General features: G+C 37.1%; 1 protein-coding gene and 1 pseudogene across 3 annotated transcripts in view; one reads left to right on the top strand and one right to left on the bottom strand.

Annotated features, from left to right (window-relative positions):
• The window catches only part of RNF103 (ring finger protein 103), a 114,139-nt gene that overhangs the window by 30,614 nt on the left and 57,715 nt on the right, over positions 1–25,810 (bottom strand). For 2 of the 3 annotated variants that reach the window (XM_073897442.1, XM_025868272.2), the window contains one exon: positions 7,439–7,499. The exons of the other annotated variant lie outside the window; for it this stretch is intronic. In XM_073897442.1, coding sequence (XP_073753543.1) covers positions 7,439–7,499 — 61 coding nt within the window. The remainder of the gene's footprint in view (positions 1–7,438; positions 7,500–25,810) is intronic. 3 annotated transcript variants of the gene reach the window in all.
• LOC112821247 (small ribosomal subunit protein uS9-like) lies at positions 8,674–9,329 on the top strand (annotated as a pseudogene).

Below are 25,810 nucleotides of genomic sequence, written 5' to 3'. Positions count from 1 at the left end.
ATTCTTGGTTGATAGTTCTTCTTTCAGCATTTGAATATATCAACCACTGCCTTCTGGCCCTCAACACTTCTGCTGAGGATCCTGCTGAAAATCTTACTGAGGTTCCTTTTATATGGTAAGTCGTATCTATCTAAAGTTTGACATTATAATGGGGCATTATAATGTGCATTGGCATGGGTCTCTTTGAGTATACACTATTTGTAGTATGTGGAACTTCTTGGATGATTATATTCGTGTCTTTCATAAAATGTGAGATGTCTCTGCCACTAGTCTTTTAAATCATCTCCCTGCCCCTTTCTCTCTTTTCCTGCTGCAACTCCCACAAAGTGTACGTTGGTCCACTTCACAATGTCCTACAGATCCCTTAGGCTTAATTTACTTCAATTTTTTCCCCTTCTCTTCAGACTTGATAATTCCAACTGTACTATTTTCAAGTTCATGGACTCCTCTGCCCGCTCAAATTTGCTTTCAAGTAACTCTAATGAATTTTTCATTTCAGCTATTGTACTCTTCAGCAGAATTTCTTTTTGGTTTCTTTTCATATTTTCTCTTTTTATTGATATTTCCACTTTATTCATGTTTCGTTTTCTTGCCTTTGTCCACATTTTACTTTGGCTCTTTGTGCATCTTTAAAACAGTTGTTTACAAAGTACCTGTTGAGTAAAATAGTCATCTGGTCTCTCTCAGGGACATTTTCTGTTCGTTTTCCTTTGGATGGGCCATATTTTCCTGTTTTGTACATCTTGTGATTTTGTTGTTGTTGAAAATGAGACCTTTGAATCTTACAACTCTGAAGTCAGATTCTCCCACTGCACCAGGGTTTGCTATTTTTTTGTTTTTATTGCTGCAGGGTATCTCTGTGCTGGGGATCAACCTACATTGTAAACTTAAAGTCTTCTCAGGTCTTTGCAGAGCAGTAGCTTGCCCTGGGTGTGCACAGTGACCTTTTCTATTCCGCCATGTATGTGGTTGCTTTTGAATGTCTTTTGATATTAGGAATGTAAGATGGTGCAGCGTGCTATGGAAAGCACTATGGTGTTTCCTCAAAAATTAAATATAGAATTACCATTTGACCCAGCAATTCCACTACAGAGTATCTGGCACAAAAAAAAAAAAAAATATGAGAGCAGGGATTCAAACAGATACTTGTACACTCATGTTAATAACAGCATTATTCACAATAACCCAAATGTAGAACAACCCAAATGTCCATATAAAGATGAATAAACAATGAAGCATGCATACAATGAAGTACTGTTCAATCTTAAAAAAGAAGTTAACTCTGATTCTTGCTATGTAACATGGATAAATGTGGAAAACATTATGGTAAATAAAATAAGCCAGGTACAATGGGACAAATATTCTTGATTCCACTTATATGAGGTACTTAGAATACTGAAATTATACACAGAGACAGAAAATAGAATAGTGGTTACCAGGGGATTTGGTATCGGTTGCAGGGGTGGGGTGGTGGGGGCAGACAGAGAGTTATTATTTAATGGGTACAGAGTTTCAGTAGGGGATGAAGGAAAAGTTTGGAGATGGACAGTGGTAACGGTTGCACAGCAATGTGAATGTACTTAATGTCACTGTATACTTAAAACTGGTTAGTTTTAGGTTACGTATACTTTACTATAATAAGAAATAAATCAATGTGGGGCACCTGGGTGGCTTAGTCAGTTAAATGTCTGCCTTCAGCTCAGGTCATGATCCCAGGGTTCTGGGATCGAGCCCCACGTCGGGCTCCCTGCTTAGTGGTGAGCCTGCTTCTCCCTCTCCCCACTGCTTGTACTCTCTCTCACTCTTTCTCAAATAAATAAATAATCTTAAAAAAAAGGAAAGAAATCAATGAAACAGCAACTAGAGAAGTATGAGCCATTCATAAGTAAGTGTGTGTGTGTAAATAGAAGTACAGACAGACCTATGTGAAGGGATGATTACTAAAATATTTATGGTATTATCTTTGAGCGGTAGAATTTCAGGGTGATTTTAACTTTCTTATTTATACTACTTCTGCATCGATATGTACATTATTACCTTTATACTCGTAAGGGAGGGATGTAGAAACCAAGCTATTTTCATCTGAAGAGAGGGGCCATATTAATGATCAAAATTCATACTAATATTGCCCATCATGAGTGCTCTAAATGTGTTTCACATCTAACTGAAAGCTAAAAATGTGGAATATCTTGAGTCCTTCATGAGAAGATGAGAACTACCTGTAGTTATACTTTGGCTTATTGAAGTTACTATTTTCTCTTTAAACTTTTTATTTAAGTATAGCATACACACAGAAAAGTGTAACTGTAGAGCTAAATGAATTCTCACAGTGTAAACACACCCATGTAACCAGGAACCAGATCAAGAAACAAAGTATCACAAAGGTCTCTTTATGTCCGCCTTAATTCACCATGCCCCAAAAGGTAACCAATATCCAGACTTAAAGATCATAGGTTAATTTTGCAGGTTCTAGTTTTTACACTGGTATTTCTTTAAAAAATCTATTCACCTTGACTGCTAATATAAAACCAAATGAAAGACAATAAAAGTTTCTATGATAAATCTTCAAATGGAAGTAATATTTAAAGCAACCACATTACTTCAAAGTCAGACTTTGTCTAAAGCAACCCCCCCCCTTTTTTTTTGGTATCACCATCAGTGTAGTAAACCCTACTTTATGCCAGGTACTGGCATAAACACTTTACATACATTTGCAAATTTAAATGTCATAACAATTCTATGAGATTCAAAGAATTTTAATAGGGGTAGATGGCTAATTGACAGTAAACACGGGGTTTAAACTTGGTAGTGTTGACTCCAAAACCCATGATCTTTTTCTGATACCATGTTAGAGTTAGTTAACTAATAAACTGCTACAAATGAAAAATAATAGGAAATATCACGAAAGAGATAGGGCTTAAAGATAATTTCATAAATAAGAATATATAAAATGAGCAAATAATAAAGTAAAATAAAATGAGCAAAGCACAAAACAGGAATAAACAAGGCTTGTGAGACACTACCTGCATTTACAAGGTTTCTAAAGATGACACTGCAATCGTTTGTTCTACTATACATTTTATTTCTACCTGTTACAAGCCTCACATTATTTTTACTTAAAACAGTAAATAATGTTTAAAGGAAACTTTAAAAAAAATAATATATTTACTTACATACCTAATATTTCCAGCATGCTTCATGCCTCTGGGTAGATCCCAGTTTGTATCGGTTATAATTTTCTTTCAGCTTACAACTTCCTTTACCATTTCTTGTACTGTAGATTTCCTGGCAGCAAATTCTCTTGGCTTTTGTTTAAAAATCTTTATTTCACCTTCACCTTTGAATGCTATTTTCACTGGATATAGAATTCTAGGATAATGTTGAGTTCTTTTCTTTCATATTAAAGATGGTTTGGTTTACACTGCTTCTGAAAGAAATTTTTCATCATCCTTACCGTTTTCTGTATTTAACGTGTCTTTTTTTCTCAGACTATTTTCTCTCTTCATTGTTAACTTTCAGTAATTTGAATATGATATGCCTTGGTATGCTTTTGTTTATCCTCTTTGAAGCTCACTGAGTTCTTGGGTCTGTGGGTTTACAGTTTCCATCAGCTACTATTTCATGTGGTCTTTTCCAGACTCCTCTCCTTCAGAGAGACTCAAATGAATGAGGTTACTTGATATTGTTCCACAGGTCACTGATGTTATATTCATATCCATTTTTCCCCCTCTGTATTACAGTTCAGATAGTTTGTATACTCAATTTCACTGATCTTATTTTTCATTACTGTCTTACCTGCTTGTTAAACTCAGTGAAGTGTTCGTTTTTATTTCATTTTATTTCTAAATTCTATAAGTTTCATGTTATTCTTTTCTACATCTTCTATTTATCTCATTATGTTCACGTTTTCCTTTAACTTCTTCAACATATTGATAACAGCTGTTTAAGTCCTGTCTGCTTATTCAATCATCTCTGTTTTTTCTGGGTCTAATTTATATTGCCTAATTCTTTTCCTGATTTGGGGTCATACTTTGTCTCTTTCTAGTCATTTTTCACTGGATGTTGGACACTCTGAATGGTTCGTTTTTGAGTGTCTGAATTTTTGGGTCTTCCTTTTTTTTTTTACTTTCAGTGTATTTAATTTTTTTATTAAGTTCAATTTAGCCAACATATAGTACATCATTAGTTTTTGATGTAGTGTTCAATGATTCATCAGTTGCATATAACACCCAGTGCTCATCAGATCACATGCCCTCAATACCCATCACCCAGTTACCCCATCCCCCCACCACCCTCCCTTCTGCAACCCTCAATTTGTTTCCCAGAGTCTCTCATGGTTTGTCTCCCTCTCTGATTTCTTCCCATTCAGGTTTCCCTCCCTTCCCTCCCTCCTATTGTTCTCTGCCCTATTCCTTATATTCCACATATTAGTGAAACCATATGATGACTGTCTTTCCATGCTTGACTTATTTCACTTAGCATAATACCCTCCAGCTCCATCCATGTCAACGCAAATGGTAGGTATCCACCCTTTCTGATGGCTGAGTAATGTTCCATTGTGTCTATGGACCACATCTTCTTTATCCATTCGTCTGTTGAAGAACATCTCGGCTCCTTCCAGTTTGGCTATTGTGGACACTGCTGCTATGGACACTGGGGTGCACATGCCCCTTCTTTTCACTATGTCTGTATCTTTGTGGTAAATACCCAGGAGTGCAATTGCTGGATCGTATGGTAGCTCTATCTTCAACTTTTTGAGGAACCTCCACACTGTTTTCCAGAGTGGCTGTACCAGCTTGCATTCCCAACAACAGTGTAAGGGGCTCCCTTTTCTCCACATCCTTGCAAACATTTGTTGTTTCCTGTCTTGTTAATTTTGGCCATTATAACTGGTTTAAGGTGGTATCTCATTTTGGTTTTTGATTTGCACTTCCCTGATGGCAAGTTATGCGGAGCATTTTTTCACGTGTCTGTTAGCGATTTGTATATCTTCTTTGGAGAAGTGTCTGTTCATGTCTTCTCCCCATTTCCTGACTGGAGTATTTGTGTTTTGGGTGTTGAGTTTGAGAAGTTCTTTACAGATCTTAGATCTATTAGCCCTTTATCTGTTATGTCATTTGCAACTATCTTCTCCCATTCCGTAGACTGTCTTTTAGTTTTGTTGACTGTTACCTTTGCTGTGTAGAAGATTTTTACCTTGATGAAGACCCAAGAGCTCATTTTTGGTTTCCCTTGCCTTTAGAGACATGTCTTGCGAGAAGTTCCTGTGGCCAAGGTCGAAGAGGTTACTGCCTGTGTTTTCCTCTAGGATTTTGATGGATTCCTGTCTCACATTTAGGTCTTTCATCCATTTTGAGTCTATCTTTGTGTATGGTATAAGATAATGGTCCAGTTTCATTCTTCTGCATGTGGCTGTGCAATTTTCCCAGCACCATTTATTGAAGAAACTGTCTTTTTTCCATTGGATATTCTTTCCTGCTTTGTCGAAGATTAGTTGACCATAGAGTTGAGGGTCCATTTCTGGGCTGTTCTGTTCCACTGATCTATGTGTCTGTTTTGTGCCAGTACCATGCTGTCTTGATGATCACAGCTTTGTAATATAGCTTGAAGTCAGGCATTGTGATGTCTCCAGCTTTGGTTTTCTTTTTCAACATTCCCCTGGTGATTCAGGGTCTTTTCTTGGGTTTTCCTTTTTTAAAGAGGGTCAGCTTTATTTTGACAGGCAGTTAAGCTGTCTGCAGATCAGTGTTCAAGAACTATTTTTAAGCTTTGTAGGTGAGGGCTTAAGTAGCCTTTAATCTAGGCCTACCTTAGCCTTAATAGTAAAGGCATGATCTTTCTGGGTTCTCTATTTAATGTCCAAAATGTTCAACAATGTCTCTTTGCTGTGTCTGATCAGAACTCTACCATCTCTCAATTCTTTGTTAGCTCTAAGAATTGTTTAGTTTATAGTGTCCTGGTATTTGTTCTGTCCCCAGTAATCATTCTTTGCCTAACCTCTTGAAATCTCATTCTAAGTTTGCACAGCTTAGTATTCAGCTAAAGACTCAATGGTACACTATGTAGACATTTAGAGCTCTTTCTCTGGGTACTGCCCTTCTCTCTGATATTATGCCCCACAAATTCCAGTGACTATAGCCTTCCTGAACCCTGATCTCTGTCTCCTCAACCCCAAAACCACCATTGCTCTGCTTAGAACCTCCTTCTATGTGCTATGATCCAGAAAGTTTCTCCAGGCTGAAAATCAGGACCATATTAAGCCTGTTTCCCTCTTCCTGGTGATCAAAATCCTTCACTGTCAGTTGTCCAAGGTTTGAAGGCAATGTTTCACAGATTTTGTCCAGTTTTCTATTTATGATGGGAGTGCAAGTACAAGTTCAAAAACATTATTCCATCATGGCTGGGAATAGAACTGCCCTCTCCAATTCCTTTCTTACGGTAGTGATGCTGAAATATCCTTATGGTATTAATTTTTCTCCAATCATGAAAGTGTTAAAAATCACAAAAGTTTCAAACATTACTATCTCTGTGCAAGTCACCTTAAATTGTACTTCCTAATAACCAACTCTATTTAGAAATGTATTTTCTTCAATTTATAGCCATGCCAAGATAGAGTTGTGAAAATGGAATTGCATTCCTTATGTACACTTTAATGTGAATTTCATAAAACACTTCTTTTAAGTAGGAAGAAGTTTCTTTAGTTCTTTTTTTTACAATGGCTTACAACACAATGTGATTCTTTTACAATTCTGATGGTCGGTAGTCTAAAATCAAGGTGTTGGAAGGGCTGTGTTCTACAGTCTTCAGGAAGGAATCAATTTCTTGCCTTCTCTAGCTTCTAGAGGACAACTGCATTCCTTGGCTCATGGCCTCTTCCTCCATCTTCAAAGGACATTTCCCTAACATCTGGTTCCATGGTCACATCTCCTTTTCTCTCACTTTTTCTCAACATATTATTTCCTTCTTATAAAGACCCTTGTGATTACATTGGGTCCACCCAGACAACCTAGCATAATCTCCCCACCTGAAGATCCCTAATTTAATCACATCTGCAAAGTCCCTTTTGCCACATAAGGTAACATTTTCACAGATTCTTGAGATCAGAATGGGGACATCTTTGGAAGGCCATTAGTCTGCCTATCACAGTATGTGAGCACTTGCTTTGTTTCTAACACTAACTGGATCTCTAGGAAATCAGAGATAAAAAAAACATGGCCCCTCCCCCCTGCAGAGCTGAATTGCAGGCCAGAGGAAAGATTTCTTATAAAATGTAAAGGTTTTTCTTAAAATGATTAAAAAGCAAAATAATTAGGACAACTATAAATAATTAATATAAGAATAAACTATGTCTTACAATGGGTAGATGTAGTTTATTTTTATGAACTAATATAAAATTATCAAGAGGGTAAGGAATAGGAGACATAAAATCATAATTTACCTCTTATTTGCCTGTCAACAACTCTCATTTCCTTTCTTATCTTCAATGACCATTCATTGACCTGGGAAAAATTTTAGAAAACAATTATAAGAAAAGCCAACACTCCTAATTCACCAAATGTTAAAGTATTTTGTATTAATTCTACATTTATTCCAGATAAAAAATAAATCCATTTTCAAACAAAAGCTTTAAGGCCCAATTTTTTTTTCCATCTTTTTATTCACATACAGCAGTCCCAATCTATTTCAAGATTCTTATCTGAAGGCAGGCAGTAAGAAGTACTTTATACAAGACCTCAGAGAGCATTCAGGACCCTGTAGGTACGTAAACATTTCTCCAGAGGTACACAGGTGTAGTAGAAAATTATGGTTAAAAGCTGAAAATCAGGGCGCTTGGGTAGCTCAGTCGTTAAGCGTCTGCCTCCGGCTCAGGTCATGATCCCGGGGTCCTGGGATCGAGCCCCACATCGGGCTCCCTGTTCTGTGGGAAGCCTGTTTCTCGCTCTCCCACTCCCCCTGCTTGTGTTCCCGCTCTCCCTGTGTCTCTGTCAAATAAATAAATAAAATCTTTAGAAAAGTAAACAAATAAAAGCTGAAAATCTTGGGGCGCCTGGGTGGCTCAGATGGTTAAGCGTGGCTCAGATGGTTAAGCGTCTGCCTTCAGCTTGGTCATGATCTCAGGGTTCTGGAATGAAGCCCTGCATCAGGCTTCCTGCTCAGCGGGAAGCCTGCCTCTTCTTCTCCCTCTACTGCTCCCCCTGCTTGTACTCTCTCTCTGTCGAATAAATAAATAAAATCTTTAAAAAAAAAAAAAAAGTTGAGGGTGCCTGGGTGGCTCAGATGGTTAAGCGTCTGCCTTCGGCTCAGGTCAGGATCCCAGGGCCCTGGGATCGAGTTCCGCATCAGGCTCCCTGCTCCTTGGGAGCCTGCTTCTCCCTCTGCCTCTCTCTCTCTCTGTCTCTCATGAATAAATAAATAAAAAGTTAAAAAAAAAAAAAAAGTCGAAAATCTTTTGCAACCTATTTCAAAACCTATTCTGCCTGTGTCAAGAGTTCACCTTTTCCTTCCCCTTTTTACACAATAATGCTTTTTCATTTTACCAGGGACAGAAATTCTTCTGACCTACGTCCATTGCCATGATATAGTTCCCTCAGAGGCAAAAACCTCTAAAGCACTAAACACAGGAGCAATTGGAAATACCAGTGTTAGGTGCTGAGAAAGCACTGACCTACTCTAATGACTATCAAATCTGTATGCAACTAAAGTGTTTTCTAATTCTTCAGTTTCAAAAGAAATTGAAGGAAAATCTGAGTTGTCAGCTGATAATCATTAAAACTAAATTTACATTAAATAACTATATGCTCTTTGCCATATGACACAGAATTTCAAAGAACTAAGTGACGATGACATAATAAAACTTCCATTACCTTCTATTTATTTATATTAATGTTTCTCAGCACTGGAGTATAATAAAACATAAAACAGGGCTTTCTTCCAGTGTAGCATCTTGTGATGAGGATCTCTTGTGTGTGCCCATAGCCATGCAGTCCACAGACTCTGCAGTTGGTGCAGGTCTTTGGAGGCAGGAAGATGGTCACAGCTGTGGCACACTGCAAATGGGGCAACAGCCTCATGAGGTGAATGGGCGATCCTGGAGATGATCCAACTATGCACGCTGCAATACAAGCTACTGAAACCTGTTCTGCTTCTGGGCAAGGAGTGATTAGCTGGCACGGACCCCTCAGTCTGTATGAAGGGTGGTGATCATAAGACACAGATTCACACATTCAGTCTACTTCCAAGCCATGGTGGCCTGTTACCAGAAATAGGTGGTTAGGCTTCCAAGAAGATTAAAGACATCTTCATTTGGTATGACTAGAGGATGCTGGTAGCTGACTCCCATTACTGCAAATCCCAAAAGTTTGCCTGTGATCACTACCAGAAATCCAACCAATAAGCCCATCATAAGGATCAGAATTCACCTTTATAAGAAACAATGACTGAGGGATTTAAAATTAAAAATAATAAAACAGGAATAGAATTGATGCTGAACCTTGTAGCATTCATCCATGGGCACATGAACTAAATAGCATTAAAAAATCTATACAGGTGGGACACCTGGGTAGCTCAGTAGGTTAAGCATCTGCCTTCAGCTCAGGTCACGATCCCAGGGTCCTAGGATTGAGTCCCACATCAGGCTCCATGCTCATTGAGGAGTCTGCTTCTTCCCCTGCCTGACACTCACCCTGCCTGAGCATGTGCACACATTCACTCTGACAGATAAAATCTTAAAAAAATACTATATAGGGGCGCCTGGGTGGCTCAGTCGGTTAAGCAGCTGCCTTCGGCTCAGGTCATGATCCCAGGGTCCTGGGATCGAGCCCCATGTCCGGCTCCCTGCTCAGCAGAGAGCCTGCTTCTCCCTCTCCCTCTGCCTGCCACTCTGCCTACTTGTGCTCTCTATCTCTCTGTCAAATAAATAAATAAAATCTTTAAAAAAAATAAATACTATATAATTAAGAGAAAGTATACTTCCAATAAATTTCACTTCTTAATGATTTCATTGAAATCATTATTTAACAAAACCTATAAAAAATTTATTTTGCAACAGCTGTAATAACTCCAACCAGAAGAAATATTAAGGTACTTAAAATCATATGAATATATAATTTAAAAAATTTTAACATTAGATATATATACTTTTTAAGGTAAAATTCACATAACATAAAAATAGCCATTTCAAAATATACAATTCAATGGCATTTAATGCCTTCACAATGTCATGCAATCGTCAACTCTCTCTAGTCTCAAAACCTCATTAACATGTCAGAAGAACACACTATACTCTAAGTAATCTCTCCCTATTTCCCCCTCCCCATTCCCTAGCAACCCCTAATTTGTCTCTTTTGATCTGCTTATTTTTACTATTTCATATAAAAGGGATCATACAATATGTGGTCTTTTGTGTTTATTTAGTATAGCGTTTGGGGGTTCATCCATGTTGTAGCATATATCAATACATCAGTCCTTTTCGTGGCTGAATAATATTCGTTGTATGTATACAACACAACTTGTTCATTCATACATCCTTTGATGGACCTCTGGGTTGTTTCCATCTTTCAATTACTGTGAATAGTGCTGCTATAAACATTTGTATATAAGTATTTATTTGAATTCCTATTTTTAATTCTTTGGAATATGTATCTAGTAGGAGTAGAATTGCTGGGTCATATGACGATTCTGTTTATCTTTACAAGGAACTCCAGAACTATTTTACAAAGAAGTCTCACCATTTTACATTCCCTCCAGGAATGTTCAAGGGTTCTTATTTCTCCACATCCTTGCCAATACTTGTTATCCTCCAATTTTTTAAAATAATTGTCAATCTGTTGGACCAACTGAAGCAGTATTTCATTATGGTTTTGATTTGCATTTCCTTAAAGACCAATGAAGTTAAATATCTTTTCATGTGCTTGTTGGCCACTGGAAAATACTTTTTGGAGAAATGTCTATTCATGTCTATCTGTTTTTAATTGTCTTTTTGTTGCGGGCTGTATGAGTTCTTTATACATTCTGATAGTAGAACCTTATTAGATACATCATTTACAAATAAATTCTCCGATTCTATAAGTTATCTTTTCATTTTCTTGATCACTTTCTTGATGCACAAAAGCTTTAATTTTGATAATTTTCAATTTGCCTATTTTTTCTTTTGGTGCTTGTGCTTCTGGTGTCATAGTTAAGAATCCATTGCCAGATAGGAGGTCATGAAGATTTACCCCTATGTTTTTATCCAAGAGTTCTGTGGTTTAATAAGAGTTTTAATTTCTGTACATGGAATGATGTAGGGGTCCAGCTTCACTCCTCTACATGTGAATACCCACTTGTCCCAGCACTATGTGTTGAAAAGACTATCCTTCCACTATTAAATGATCTTAGCACCCTTGCAGAAAATCAACTGGCCATACATATATGGGTTTACTTCTGAACACAATTCTATTCCACTGGTCTATATATACTTACGCCAATACCACACTGTTAACATTACGATAGCTTCACAGTAACTTTTGAAATCAGGAACTGTGAGTCCTCCAAATCTGTTTTTCTTTTTCAGGATTGTTTTGGCTATTCAGGGCCAGTTGTATTCCATATGAATTTGAAGGTCAACTACTTCTTTTGGAATTTTGATAGGCATTGTACCGAATCTGCAGACTGCTTCGGGTGGTACTGCCATCATAAAAGCATTAAGTTTCACAATCCATGAATTTTAAATTTCTTCCAGCAATATTTTGTAATTTTCAGTGTACAAGTGATTTGCTTCCTTGGTTAAATTCTTTCCTCAGTATTTTGTTCTTCTAGATACCTTTGTAAATGATTTTCTTAATTATCCCTTTTAGATTTTTCATTGCAGGTATAAAAAACACAACTAATTATTTTATGCTTGTCTTAAAACCTGTCAATTTGCTGAATTCACTTATAAGTATTTTGTACATGAGGATTCTTTGTGGAGTTTTCTATATATGGAATCATGCCATCTGCAAAGAGACAGTTTTACTTCTTCCTTTTCAATGTGGGTATCTTTTATTTCTTTTTCTTGCCCAAGCGCTCTGGCTAGAACTTCTAGTACAATGTTGAATAGCAGTGGCAAAAAGCAATTTATTCACAATTTATTATAAAACTAGCTGTAGTTTTTCATAAATGCCCTTTATCATGTTAAGAAAGTTCCCTTCTATCCCTAGTTTGCTGAGTGTTTTAATCACAAAAGGTATGTACACACTGTGTTCCAAGTATAATAGGATGATTAGTAAATTACTTAAAGCATAAAAATGCTACATCAGGAGAAAGCCATATGGTGAAAATAGAATGGAAGTAAATGGCATTTCTCCTTTCAAGAAGAAAGAGAATAATTTGTGTGACTATAAATAAGAATGTGTGCATGTATGTTTTAAATGAATACTGATGGGGATCAAATTGCTGTGATACTTTTAAAAGAGTGATATAACCATTTTACAATATTTACAATATGTCAAAAATTACATCCTGTGCAACTCTACTTAAGATTATGATAAAAAATATTAAATATTGGGCGCCTGGGTGGCTCAGTTGGTTAAGCGACTGCCTTCGGCTCAGGTCATGATCCTGGAGTCCCATGATCGAGTCCCGCATCAGGCTCCCTGCTCAGCAGGGAGTCTGCTTTTCCCTCTGACCCTCCCCCTTCTCATGCGTGCTCTCTCTCTCTCTCTCTCAAATAAAAAAATAAAAAATCTTTAAAAAAAAGTACTTGTAAAAAAATATTAAATGTTGATTTATAACTGTTCAAAAGGGTACACAAGTAGTCAAAATTATTTCAGGAGATATATGAAAAAATTTGAAGACACTGTTATAATCTAACCAGAAGTTTCAGAACCAGCAGGAAAGGAAAACCAAGACTCGTACAATTCAAATATTTACTAAGCATCTGCTCAATGTGCTAGTGATGCAGCAGGAAACAAAGACTCCACCTTACGAACTTACATTCTAATGAAACAAAGTAAGTAAATAAACAAGTAAATACTCGGTCACAAAATGAGTGCTAGGGAGAAAATGAAGCAAGGAAAATAGGATGAGGGCAGGCAGGGGGAGGTTTTTTATTTCATATAGAGTTGTTGAAGAAAGCTCACCTTAGCAGGTGACTTTTGAGCAGACTTCAAAAAGTCTGCAAGGTGGGGTACCTGGTTGGCTCAGTCGTTAAGCGTCTGCCTTCGGCTCAGGTCATGATCCCAGAGTCCTGGGATCAAGCCCCACATTGGGCTCCCTGCTTGGCAGGAAGCCTGCTTCTCCCTCTCCCACTCCCCCTGCTTGTGTTCCCTCTCGTTGTGTGTCTCTCCGTCAAATAAATAAATAAAATCTTCTAAAAACAAAATAGACAAAAAGTCTGCAAGGGAACCATGTGACTATCCACTACGGTGGGTGGTGGCAGGGAAGAGGGGACTGTAACATTTAAATCAGAGTGAAAACAAACACCACTAAGGGACCTAAGCAAAAGAGTGTCCTTCCCTATATATAGACCAAAGGGGTGCAAAAATGGGGTACAAAAATGAATTTGGTTAAATAATTTGTTTGAACTAGCAACATTGATGGGTAAAGCTATTTGATTCAGGTTTACAGAAAAAATACTGGGACGCCTGGGTGACTCAGTCAGTTAAGCATCTGACTCTTGATTTCAGCTCAGGTCATGATGTCAGGGTTGTAAGATTGAGTCCTGTGTCCAGCTCCATACTGAGCATGGAACCTGTTTAATATTCTCTCTCTCTCCCTCTCCCCCTCCCCCAACGTGCACTCTCTCTAAAAGAAAGCAAAAAAAGAAAAAATATTTATCATCTTTTATATCATAGCAATGAGTCTTATAAGGCAGCAAGTTACTCCTAATCCTGTTTATTATAAAGCTAAACATAAATTTTAGATTTTTATTCTCATGGGTCAAAATACTGATTAGCTCCTATTATTTTTAATGCTTTCAACTGCTAATCCTTGAGGATAGCCAGTCAGCTAGAAGCAATGCACCCATGAGGAGTACAAACCTGTAGCAGTCACTAGAATTCCAGGAACCACATGTAAGATAAGTTTCACAATTCAAATTCAAACCTTAAAGCAAGGCAGAATGAAACTGTGCAGTGATTTTTAAATTTGTTTTTAGTGAATCTTTCAAATAAATCTAACATGGAACTCCACAAATACAAGGAGTATTATGCCAACACACACTTACATAGAATCAGATTGAAAATTTTTACTACTATATTGGCGCCTGGGTGGCTCAGATGGTTAAGCATCTGCCTTTGGCTCAGGTCATGATCCCAGGGTCCTGGGATCGAGGCCCACATCGGGCTCCCTGCTCCACGGGAAGCCTGCTTCTCCCTCTCCCACTCCCCCTGCTTGTGTTCCCTCTCTCGCTGTGTCTGTCAAATAAATAAATACAATCTTAAAAAAAAGAAAATTTTTACTATAAAATAAATAAATGATAATAGCTAATCTGTCTTGATGAAAAACTTTTTTTTTAAAGATTTTTTAAAAGATTTTATTTATTTATTTGACAGAGAGAGAGAGAGCACAGGAGGGGGAGCAGCAGGCAGAGGGAGAGGGAGAAGCAGGTGGCTCCCCACTGAGCAGAGAGTCCGACAACATGAGGCTCAATCCCAGGACCCTGGGATCATGACCCGAGCCAAAGGTAGACACTTAATCAACTGAGCCACTCAGGCGCCCCAACTGCTCATATTCCTTAAGAGGTGAGTATGCAATCTAATACCTTAGATGGCAATGGTGAAATGACTTTTGTAAAAATGCATTGTTGCATTGTTCGTCGTAGCAAAAGACTAGAAATTACCTAACATATATCAATAGAACACTAAACATATTAGAGAATTTCCATAAACTGACATTATACTCTAACTAAAAAGAAAAAAACAATGCAATGAGGACTACCCATGGAATTAATTCCCAAAATATAAATGAAAATAGCAATGTAAAGGACATTTACAGTATGACATATATGTTAGAGAAAGAAGGATAGAGAGGAGAAAGAGAAGGAAGGAACAGAGAAGAAAGGAAAAGAAAGGTGGAAAAAGGAAAAGATAGAGATACTTATATGTTCATATGTTCTAGAATATCAATGGGAGAACCCACAAGAAATTAGGCTGCTTTCAAGGATGGAAACTGAATAATTCGTGAACAAGACTGAAAGGAGATAGATTTAGTTTTTAGTATACATAAAGATAAACTTTGCTGCCTTTTGAATTTTATATGTGCAAATATAATCTATTTCAAGAAATATTTTTTAAAAATAAGATATAAGATAAAAAAGAATAAGGAAAAATATTGGGTTCTGGATTACAAGAATACTGTTAAAATGACCATACTACCCAAAGTAATCTACAAATTCAATGCAATCCCTATCAAAATACCAACATCATTTTTCACAGAACAAGAACAACTAATACTAAAATTTGTATGCAACCACAAAAGACCCTGAATAGCCAAAGCAAACTCAAAAAAGAAGAAAGCTCAAGGTATCATAATCCCATATTTAAAAATATACCACAAAGCTATAGTAACAAAACAATACGGCACTGGTAGAAAAATAGACACATAGATCAGTGGAACAGAAGTGAGAGGTCAAAAATAAATCCAAGCACATATGGTCAGTTAATCGTGACAAAGGAGGTAAGAATATACAATGGAGAAAAGACAATCTCTTCAATAAATGGTGCTGGGAAAACTGGACAGCTACATGCCAAAGAATGAAACTGGACTACTACTTTACACCATACACAAAAATAAACCCAAAATGGATTAAAGACCTAAATGTGAGACCTGAAACCATGAAACTCCTAAAAGAAAATTTTAGGCAGTAATCTCTTGGACATCAATTACAACAACATTCTTCTCAGGCAAGAGAAACAAAAGCAAAAACAAATAATTAGGATGGTACTGAACTAGAAAGCTTTTGCACAATGAAGGAAACCATCAATAAGATGGAAAGGCAACCAACTGAGTGGGAGAAAATATCTGCAAATGATATATCCAATAAGGGTTAATATTCAAAATATATAAGGAACTCTAACTCAACACCAGAAACACAAATAATCTGATTAACAAATGGGCAGAAGACTTAAATAGAATTTTTCCAAAGAAGACATACAGATGGCCAAAAAACCCATGAAAAGATGCTAAACATGACTAACCATTAGGAAACGCAAATCGAAACCACAATGAGATATCATCTCACACTAGTCAGAATGGATAACATCAAAAAGACAAGAAACAAGTATTGGAGAGGATGTGGAGAAAAGGAAGTCATCAAGCATTCTGGTGGGAATGTAAACTGGTGCAACTGCTATGGAAAACAGTATGGAGGTTCCTCAAAAAATTAAAAATAGATCTACCATACAACCCAGTAATTCTACTTCTGGGTATTTACACAAAGAAAATGAAAACCCTAATTCAGAAAGATATATACACCCCATGTTTAGTGCAGCATTCTTTACAATAGCGAAGATATAGAAGCCAACCTAAGTGTCCATCTATAAATAAATGAATAAAGATTACACACAGACACACACACACAAACAGAAGATTACTCAGCTGTAAAGAGGAATGAAATCCTGTCATTCGTGACAACATGGATGGACCTAGAGGGTATTCTACTAAATGAAATAAGCTGAAGAAAAACAAGTATCACATGATTTCACTTATATATAGGATCAAAAAAAAACAACAAAAAAAAGGAGAAACAGACTCATAAATATAGAGTACTGGTAGTTGCCGAAGGGAAGAGGAGTGGGTGGATGGGCAAAATGTGTGAAGGGGATTAAGAGGTACAAACTTCCAATCATAAAATAAGTCAGTCATGGGAATGAAAAGTTCAACAGAGAATTCAGTCAATAATATTGTAAAACATTTATCATGGATATTCATAATGTTGTATATGATCACTGGATCTCTATATTGTATACCTAAAACTAATTTAATATTGTATATCAACTATATTTCAATTAAAATTTTAAAACGTAAGACTTACAGATTTTTTTAAAAACCCAATTTATAAATGCTTTAAATCATCTTTGTTTGGAAGAAATACTTTTAAATTCCATCTCATAATATTAGGAAGACTCACTGAATCTTTTTTTTTTTTAAAGTGTTTTAGATACCACACTCCCTTCTGTTACACAATCACCCAAAACTTCAAAATAGTTAAACCCAAATTTTGTTTGTTTCATAATTGACATTTAATCAGCTTCCTCTAAAATAAAAAGTTGAAAAAAGTAAAATGCATGACAAATGATAACTGAAGATTAAAGTCAATCTGTCTTCATTACAGGGAAAAATAACAATTAATGGATTACCTACACTTATTTCCAAACCAGAGCAAAATAAAGTCACAAGTTTTTTGACTTAGTGAAAAACAGATTTTCATCTCTTAAAAAGACCTCAGTGTTGGGGCACCTGGGTGTCTCAGTCATTAAGTGTCTGCCTTCGGCTCAGGTCATGATCCCAGGGTGCTGGGATCGAGCCCACGTCAGGCTCCCTGCTCTGCGGGAAGCCTGCTTCTCCCTCTCCCTCTGCCTCTGCTTGTGTTCCCTCTCTCACTGTCTCTGTGTCAAATAAATAAATAAAATATTAAAAAAAAAAAAAAAAAAGAAAAGACCTCAGTGTCGTAAATCATACATTTCACTGTAAGGACCAATATATAGGGTAGCAACAGGAAAACAATACCAAGAAAGAAAATTGTGCAAATGGCTGCAAAATGGAAAAGGATATAATATACACTTGTTGAAAAAATAAAAAAGACACTTAAGAAACAGGTCTAGGGTGCTTTTGGGGGACTCAGTCAGTTAAGTGTCCAACTCTTGATTTTGGATAAGGTCATGATCTCAGGGTCAGCCTATCAGGCTCTACACTGAGCATGGAGCCTGCTTAAGATTCTCTCTTTCCCTCTCTCTCTGCCCTCTCCCCTTGCTAGTGCATGCTCTCTCTATAAATAAATAAATAAATAGATAGATAGATAGATAGATAAAATTTTTAGAAAATAAATAGGTCTAATTTAATGAGGGAAATTTTCAAAAAGAATTTGAGAATTCCATCTCTGCCTCGATATAGAAAGCTGGGAAGACTCAATAACACAAGCTGGATGAACTAAAAAATAACTTTTCCTGAACGTGTCAAAAACTGGTCACAAAGCAACAAAGTAGAATGAAATAAAAACAAAAGACTCACTTCCAAGAAGGGAGGGAACAATGAACATAAATTATCTGTGGCCCTACAGGGGATGGCAGGCACCTTGGAAGCAATTAAGGAAAATTCAGTTAAAATTTGTAATAAACTGATGAAGTCCGAGTATGGACAGCACAGAACCTCAGGAGCCCCAGGCACAATGGGAGTTCACATCCACTTTCAGTCTTAATTGAAAATGGGAGAAAGAATTTTAAACACACACAAAGAACGTCTTCATTGGCATATCAAACACAGCTGAGGAAAAAAATCAACAAACCTGAAGTCAGTAAAGGCTACCCAAACTAAAAAATAAAGAATAAAATAAAACAATGTATGCAAGAGCTGTAAGTGATAACAAATGGTCTAACATATGTGTAACTGGTACTCCAGCAGGAGATGAGAGAAAACAGAAGTACTTACGAAGAGAATGGCTGAAAAGTTTCCAAAAATAATGAAACATATCAAACCACAGAGCCAAGAAGCTTAAGAGAATGCACAGCAAGGAAAATATAAAAAACAAACAGAATGTAACATGACACCACACACCTAAACACATTATATTTTAAATGCTGAAAATCAGGGGTGCCTGAGTGGCTCAGTCGGTTAAGTCTCCGGTTCTTGGTTTCAGGTCAGGTCGTGAGATCGAGCCCCATGTCAGGCTCCACACTCAGTGGGGAGTCTGCTTGAGGTTCTCTCTCTCCCTCTGCCTCCTCCCCTCCCTTCCCCGCTCACACACGCTCTCTCCCACTCTCTAAAATAAATAAGTCTTTTAAAAAATAAAATGTTGAAAATCAGAGATAAAATCTTCAACCAGCTAGGGAGAAAACATACATGCTAATTACAAAGGAACAAAAATAAGAATTACATCAGACTTCGCAAAAGAAACTATGCAAATTGTAAGACAATTGAGAGTCTTTAAAATACTGCAAGAAGAAATTCTCTCAATCCCAGATTTTATACCAGTGAAAATATTATTCAAAAATGAAGACAAATTTCAGATTCAGCTCTGACATATACAGAGCTCAAAAGCCATCATTCCTGTCCTATGACCAAAAAAATAAAAAAAAATAAATCATCAATTTTCTTGGACTCATGAGAAAACCAAGGTTACAGGGCAAACTACTATCCTGAAATGTGGAGAGGTGAATACAGAGAATCACAGTTGAGATATGCTTACCTGGAACACTGGAAGGAACATTTAAGGGGTAATTTTGACTAGCTGCTACAGGAGGAGTATAGATCACCATGAGAATGAAACTCCTAGAGGACACCACAATTTCATGGGTTTTACCTCCAGAAATTCCAGAAGTTTCTCATGTTGAAAAGGAAAGAAAGATCCCCCCACCCTTGTGTTTCTGATAGAAGGAGGGGGGAAGTAACCATTTTTCAGAAATATGCACAGGCTGGTCTCCATAACAAAGGCCTATTCTTCAGTAAAATAAACCCTACTAGAGCCTTGTCCCACTTTGGGAAAGGGCATTTACCAGACTCTGCTCTTTTTTTAGTCTTCTTGTGTCACCAGAAGTGGGCAAGAAATTAAGAAATACTTGGGGATGTCACAGTCCGGGGACACATGCCACTAAAACACAGACTTAATAAGATTGTAGAATGCTTCCAGTCCCCCACATCTTCCTTCCCACCACACCAACAGGGCTCCAGTATAACAATGAATTAGAGCTAAAAGAGATGCGAAGTGAGTTTTACCTACCTAAAAAAGTTTTTATGGGCATCCAAGATAACAAAGGAGATAAAAACAAGGACACTAGAATAACCTTAAGCCTATGGCACCTACAGCTAAAGCAAACAGGAACAAAGCCAAACCCCTAGCCTGATTAACATAAAACCTCATGCTGAAGACCAGCTTACCTCAGTTCCTATTAACCTTCATATCATGTTCAGTCTTCAACATAAAATTTCAAGGCATTCTAAAAGGCAAGAAAAAACACAGTCTGAAGAGACAAAGAAAGCATCAGAACCAGGATTAGGTGTGACATAAAGTCTGACATTTTGTGGCTCTTGTGAAAAAAAGCAGATATTATCCAAGAGATGGATAATGAAGGCAAGTACAGGGATGGAAACACTAAGAATCAAAAGGAAATGCTAGAAATTTAAGACAAAACATCGTAACAGAAATGAAGAATACCTTTGATAGGTTCATCAGTAGACAGGACATAGCCAAGAAATGAATCAATGAATTTGAAGCCACTGAAATTTAAAAAAGAAAAAGATGAAAACGAAAAGAAAAGAATGTCTAAGAACTGTGAGACAATTTCAAAGGATGTAATATATAACTGGAATACCTGAAGGAGATAAAAGAGGAAACGGAACAGAAAAAATACTTGAAATAATGATGGTTGAGAACCTTCCAAAATTAATGACAGACGCCAAACCAAAGATCCAGGAAGCAGAGAGAACACAAACTAGAATTAACAGTCCAAAAAATGACAACTAGTGATATCATATTTAAACTGTAGAACACCAAAGCAGAGAGAAAATCCTGGAGGAAGACAGAGCGAAAAAACACTTTACCTATAGGAGAACAAGGTTAAGAATTAAAAAGGACTTCTTGTTAGAGACTGTGCAAGCACAAAGAGGATGGAGATATTTAAAGTGTTGAAAAGACGTCACCAACCTAGAATTCTGTGTCCAACAAAATGATCTTTCAAAAGAGAAGGAGAAATAAAGACTCTCAAACAAATAAAAATCGAGGGAATTCCTCACAGCAGATCTGGTTTACCAGAAATGTTTAAACACAGATCTTCAGGGAGAAGAAAAATTATGTAGTTAGAAACTTGCATCTACATAAAGAGTATCAAAAAAATAAATGAAGGCAAAATTTTTACTTTTCTTATTCTTAAGTGATTTAAAAGATAACTGTTTAAAGTAATAACAGTAAGCGTGTATTGGATGAAGACAGCACACAGATAAGTGAGATGAATGAGAACAAGGTCATACTGGACAGGAGGGGGGATTGGAGTACAATGTTAGAAGGTACCTGCACTTCATGTGAAACATGAAACAGTATACTGTTATTAGAAGTTAAGTTAGTTAATTGCAAACATATATTTCAAAATCTGGGATAATCACTAAAATCTTAAAGATGTGTAACTGATATGCAAAAATATGAGATAAAATGAATTATATAAAATGCTCAATTAAAATCACACAAGGCAAAAAAAAATTTTTTTTAAGATGGGGAAAAAGTAACAAGTATAATAGAGAGCAGTTCCAACACTATAGATGACGATGCAGCTGTACCAATGGTAGTTTTAAATGTGAACAGTCTAAATAAACCAACTAAAAGACAGTGTGTCAGAGTGGGGGAGAGGGGAATAAAAAGCAAGACCCAACTGTATGTTGCCCACCAAAAACCCACTTAAATATAAAGACTAAGATTAAAGGTGAAGGCATACAGAAATATACTATGCAAACACCAAACAAAAGCAAGCTGTGGGCACCTGGGTGGCTCAGTCGGTTGAGCGTCTGCCTTCGACTCAGGTCATAATCTCAGGGTCCTGGGATGGAGCCCCATGTCAGGCTCCCTGCTCAGCGGGGAGTCTGCTTCTCCCTCTCCCTCTGCCCCTCCCCCCTCATTGTCTCAAACCAAAAAAATCTTAAAAAAAAAAAAAAAGCAAGCTGTACTCCTACCTCCAATATATAAAAATTAACATGAGTCAAAGACCTAGCTATGGGAGCTAAATCTATAAAACTCTCCAAGTATCAAATTTAGCAATGGATAATTAGCAATGTCCCAAAAGCATGAACAAAAACGGAAAAAATACATAAACTGAACCTCATTAAAATTAAAAAACAACTGGGGCACCTGGGTGGCTCAGTTGGTTAAGACTCCACTCTTGGTTTAGGCTCAGGTCATGATCTCAGGGTCCTGGGATCGAACTGTGTCAGGCTCTGCGCTCAGTGGGAAGTTTGCTTCTCTGCCTCTCTCTCTCCCTCTACCCCTCCCCATGCTCATGCTCTTTCTCTCAAATAAATAAATCTATTAAAAACAACTGTGTAAAGAATATTATCAAGAAAGTAAAAAGATAACCTATAAAATGGGAGAAAATATTTGCAAATCATGTATCTGATAAAAGCTTACTGTAAGTATGTAATGAAATCCGACAATTCAACAACAAAGTCAGCACAATTAAAAATTGTACAAAGGACATAAAAAAGACATTTCTCCAAAAAAGATATACAAATGGTCAACAAGCACATGAAAAGATATTCTACTTCACTGGTTACTAAAAAAATGCAAATCAAAACCATGAGATACCGCTTCACCCCCAGCAAATGGCTATCAAAAAAACCCCAAAAAACCACCCAAAAACAAAAACAAAAAACACTGTTGGCAAGGATGTAGAGACAAAGAGACACATAGATCAATGGAACAGAATAGAGGCCTAGAATTTGACCCACACAAATATACTCAACTATATAAATGAAAGTAAATACTTTTTTATAATTAACTGAAGCAAACTCGTTTTTAAATGGTCTAAATTCAAATCTTCCGGATAATGTTGATTAAGCTCAATTTTCATTTTATTAACATCTTAATATGATAAATTATACCTTATATTTATACTTGAAGTACTTCGACTACTAGAAGCTCTGAGGCATGAATTGGAGCAATTTAATAACTATGTTGAAGGTGGCAACTAGGGACGCCTGGGTGGTGCAGTCAGTTAAGTGTCTGCCTTCAGCTCAGGTCATGATCCCAGGGTCCTGGGATCCAGTCCCACATTGGGCTCCTTGCTCAGCGGGGAGCCTGCTTCTCCCTCTGCCTGCTGCTTCCCCTGCTTGTGCTCTCTGACAAAGAAAATCTTAAAAAAAAAGAAGGTGGCAACTAGCTGATAGAACAATGTCATATGACCAGCAGGAAATATTTCTTTCCCCAAATGTCAGCAGTAGTCAGAAAAAATAGTTAAAGAACATGTTTTCTGAACGTGTTCTTCAAGTCTCAGCTTAAATGATACTTTGAGGAGGCCTTCCTTGACCTCTAGGATGGGTTAAACCCCTTGCAATATAATTACACACAATGCTATAACTCCCTTCTTTTATAAACCATATTATACTTATAAATTATTTATAGACTGTCCACTCCAGAGATCAAAGATCTTTTCTTATTCACTTAGCCTTTGCACAATGTCTGGCACAAAGCAGATGCTCAATAACATGTTGAATTCAACTGCATGGAATATGCGCTGTGAAGGGGCATAAAATTTGAGCCATTAGTAACAATGAAAAATCTAAAGAAACTTTCTATATGTTTTTAAATGTCAAAGAGAAAGTTTCATAAAATCTTGTCAAAAAGAAAAAAAAGTTAACTTCAAAAATCAAAAGAGATTTTGCAAAAGAAAAACATACCTAGGAGAAATGGGAACAACCAAAATTATCCAGCCATGTCCCAGGTTCTCAACCTGACTGTACATAGAAGTCACCTCTGTACACAGAAGTCTCCCCCTGCTTGTGCTTGCTCTCTTACGCATGCTCTGACAAATAAATAATCTTTTTCTTTAAAGATTTTATTTATTTATTTGACAGAGAGAGAATGAGAGATAGAGAGCACGAGAGGGAAGAGGGTCAGAGGGAGAAGCAGACTCCCTGCTGAGCAGGGAGCCCGATGTAGGACTCGATCCCGGGACTCCAGGATCATGACCTGAGCCGAAGGCAGTCGCTTAACCAACTGAGCCACCCAGGTGCCCAAATAAATAATCTTTTTAAAAAGACAAAAATCGAGAGCATAAAGGAAAAGACTGATATTTTTAACTACATTGAAATTAAGAATTTCTGTTCATCATAAGACACCATTTATAGAGAGGGGAAAGGCCACAAATTTGGAGATCTTGAGATCTAAAGATATAAATGGTAACAAATAAAAAGCACTTATAGAGAGTTGGTATCCAGAATACATAAAGACATATTCAGAATAGAGACTTCCTAAGAGTCCATTTTTTTCCCCTGAATTCTGAATACTGTATATGAAAAATCCACAGGATAATTTGTCTCTGGATAATGTTATCTCCTTCCAGAGAAGACATATTTGCTTTTGGCAAACACCTAGCCTAAGGACACTGTCGATTGGTTTTTAATTAAGCTTAATGAATGCAATCAGGGATCTGAAACTGGACTTCAATCTTTGTGAAAGCCAGTTTACTCCCAGATCACTGCCACTGCTGAAGTGTATCCTTTCAGAGTCCCAACCAAGAGCCTTGGAAATTTACCTGAATCCCTTATCATTGGTAATGCCCTGAACTCTAATCTCTGAACTATCTAACCATAGGGTCTGTGAAGAACTCCACTCAAATTCTCAGTTTCTTAACCACTGCATTAGGAATTAGAGGATGTCTTTAGTGGGAGAGTGGTCCCAAATGACTGAGCTCATGTAACTGAATTTCCCTTTTCTCTGGGATTTTGATTTTGCAATTCTTCACTGCCTAGATAGTTTTAAGTGATTACAAATAGTTACGGTTTTTATCTAGCTCTTCCAGTTATTTTTGGCAGAAGGGCTGATTCAAAGCAACCTAGTCTCTAATCACCTCATGATTTTTTTAAAGAATGATCTCTTAGTTCTGTCCAATTAAAAGACCTAGAAGGAAGAACACTCCAGTAGCAATAAACACCATGAGCACCTAAATTTTGGTTTCTAAATACCATTCCCACTAAAAGAAACCAGTGCTCCTTAGAGAAATGGCTGATTCCAGGTCCCAGGCTGGGAGATTCTAATCACATTGCTATAGACAGAATGTATATGTCCCCGCAAAATTCCTATGTTAAAACCCAATCCCCAATGTAATAGTATTTGGATGTGGGGCATGAGGGAAGTGACTGGGTCATGACTGCAGAGCCCTCATGAATGAGTTTAGTGACCTTACAAAAGAGACCCCAGAAAACTGGATTCCTCCTTCTACCACGGGAGGACACAGTGTAAAGCCAGCCATCTATAATTAGAAATCACGTCCTCACCAGACACTCAATCTGTAGGCACCTTGATCTTGTACTTCTTAATCTCCAGAACTGTGAGAAATAAATTTCTATTGGGTGTAAGCTACCTTATCTATAGTACTTTGTTACAGCAGCCTGAGCAAACTACAACAGGCATATGCATAGTGAAAACTAAGTTCCCCTCCCACTTTTGACTCTCAGCTACCTAGCACTTCTCCCTAAACGTAATCTCTGTAAACTGGGATTTTGTGTATCCTTCAAGATTTAAAACATACATAAAACTAGAAATTCAGCAAAAGGAACAAATAACTGAAATAAGGTCAAAATGTGCCTATTATGATCACTGTCAGATGGATATACAAAAGAGGGACAAGTATAGCCTTATACTTCAAATGTGTAACTGTTCTCCCACTACATCTACTTTTGTTCATCAAGCAAATACCTGATAGGCCCTTTACTCTTACTAAGGGAGTTCCACACTATGCTGACTCAATGAATGATAAAGAAAAACATGATCCTTGCTCTCAAGAAGCTTACAATTTTGCTGAGTGGACAAAGTAGAAAAATATTCTCCCAGGATAACCTTTTCTCTAATGTTTTCCTTGATCTCCTGAATTCTGTCCAAAACTGAACTCTGTGGTTCCTTCCCCTCCACCACCAGTAACCCATCAAAGCTGCTGTT

This window comes from Callorhinus ursinus, unplaced genomic scaffold (assembly GCF_003265705.2).
Source record: "Callorhinus ursinus isolate GAN/ISIS: 27379988/994484 unplaced genomic scaffold, GSC_fseal_2.0 scaffold10, whole genome shotgun sequence".
Classification (NCBI taxonomy): Eukaryota; Metazoa; Chordata; class Mammalia; order Carnivora; family Otariidae; genus Callorhinus; species Callorhinus ursinus.
This window is presented reverse-complemented; position numbering and strand designations above follow the sequence as displayed.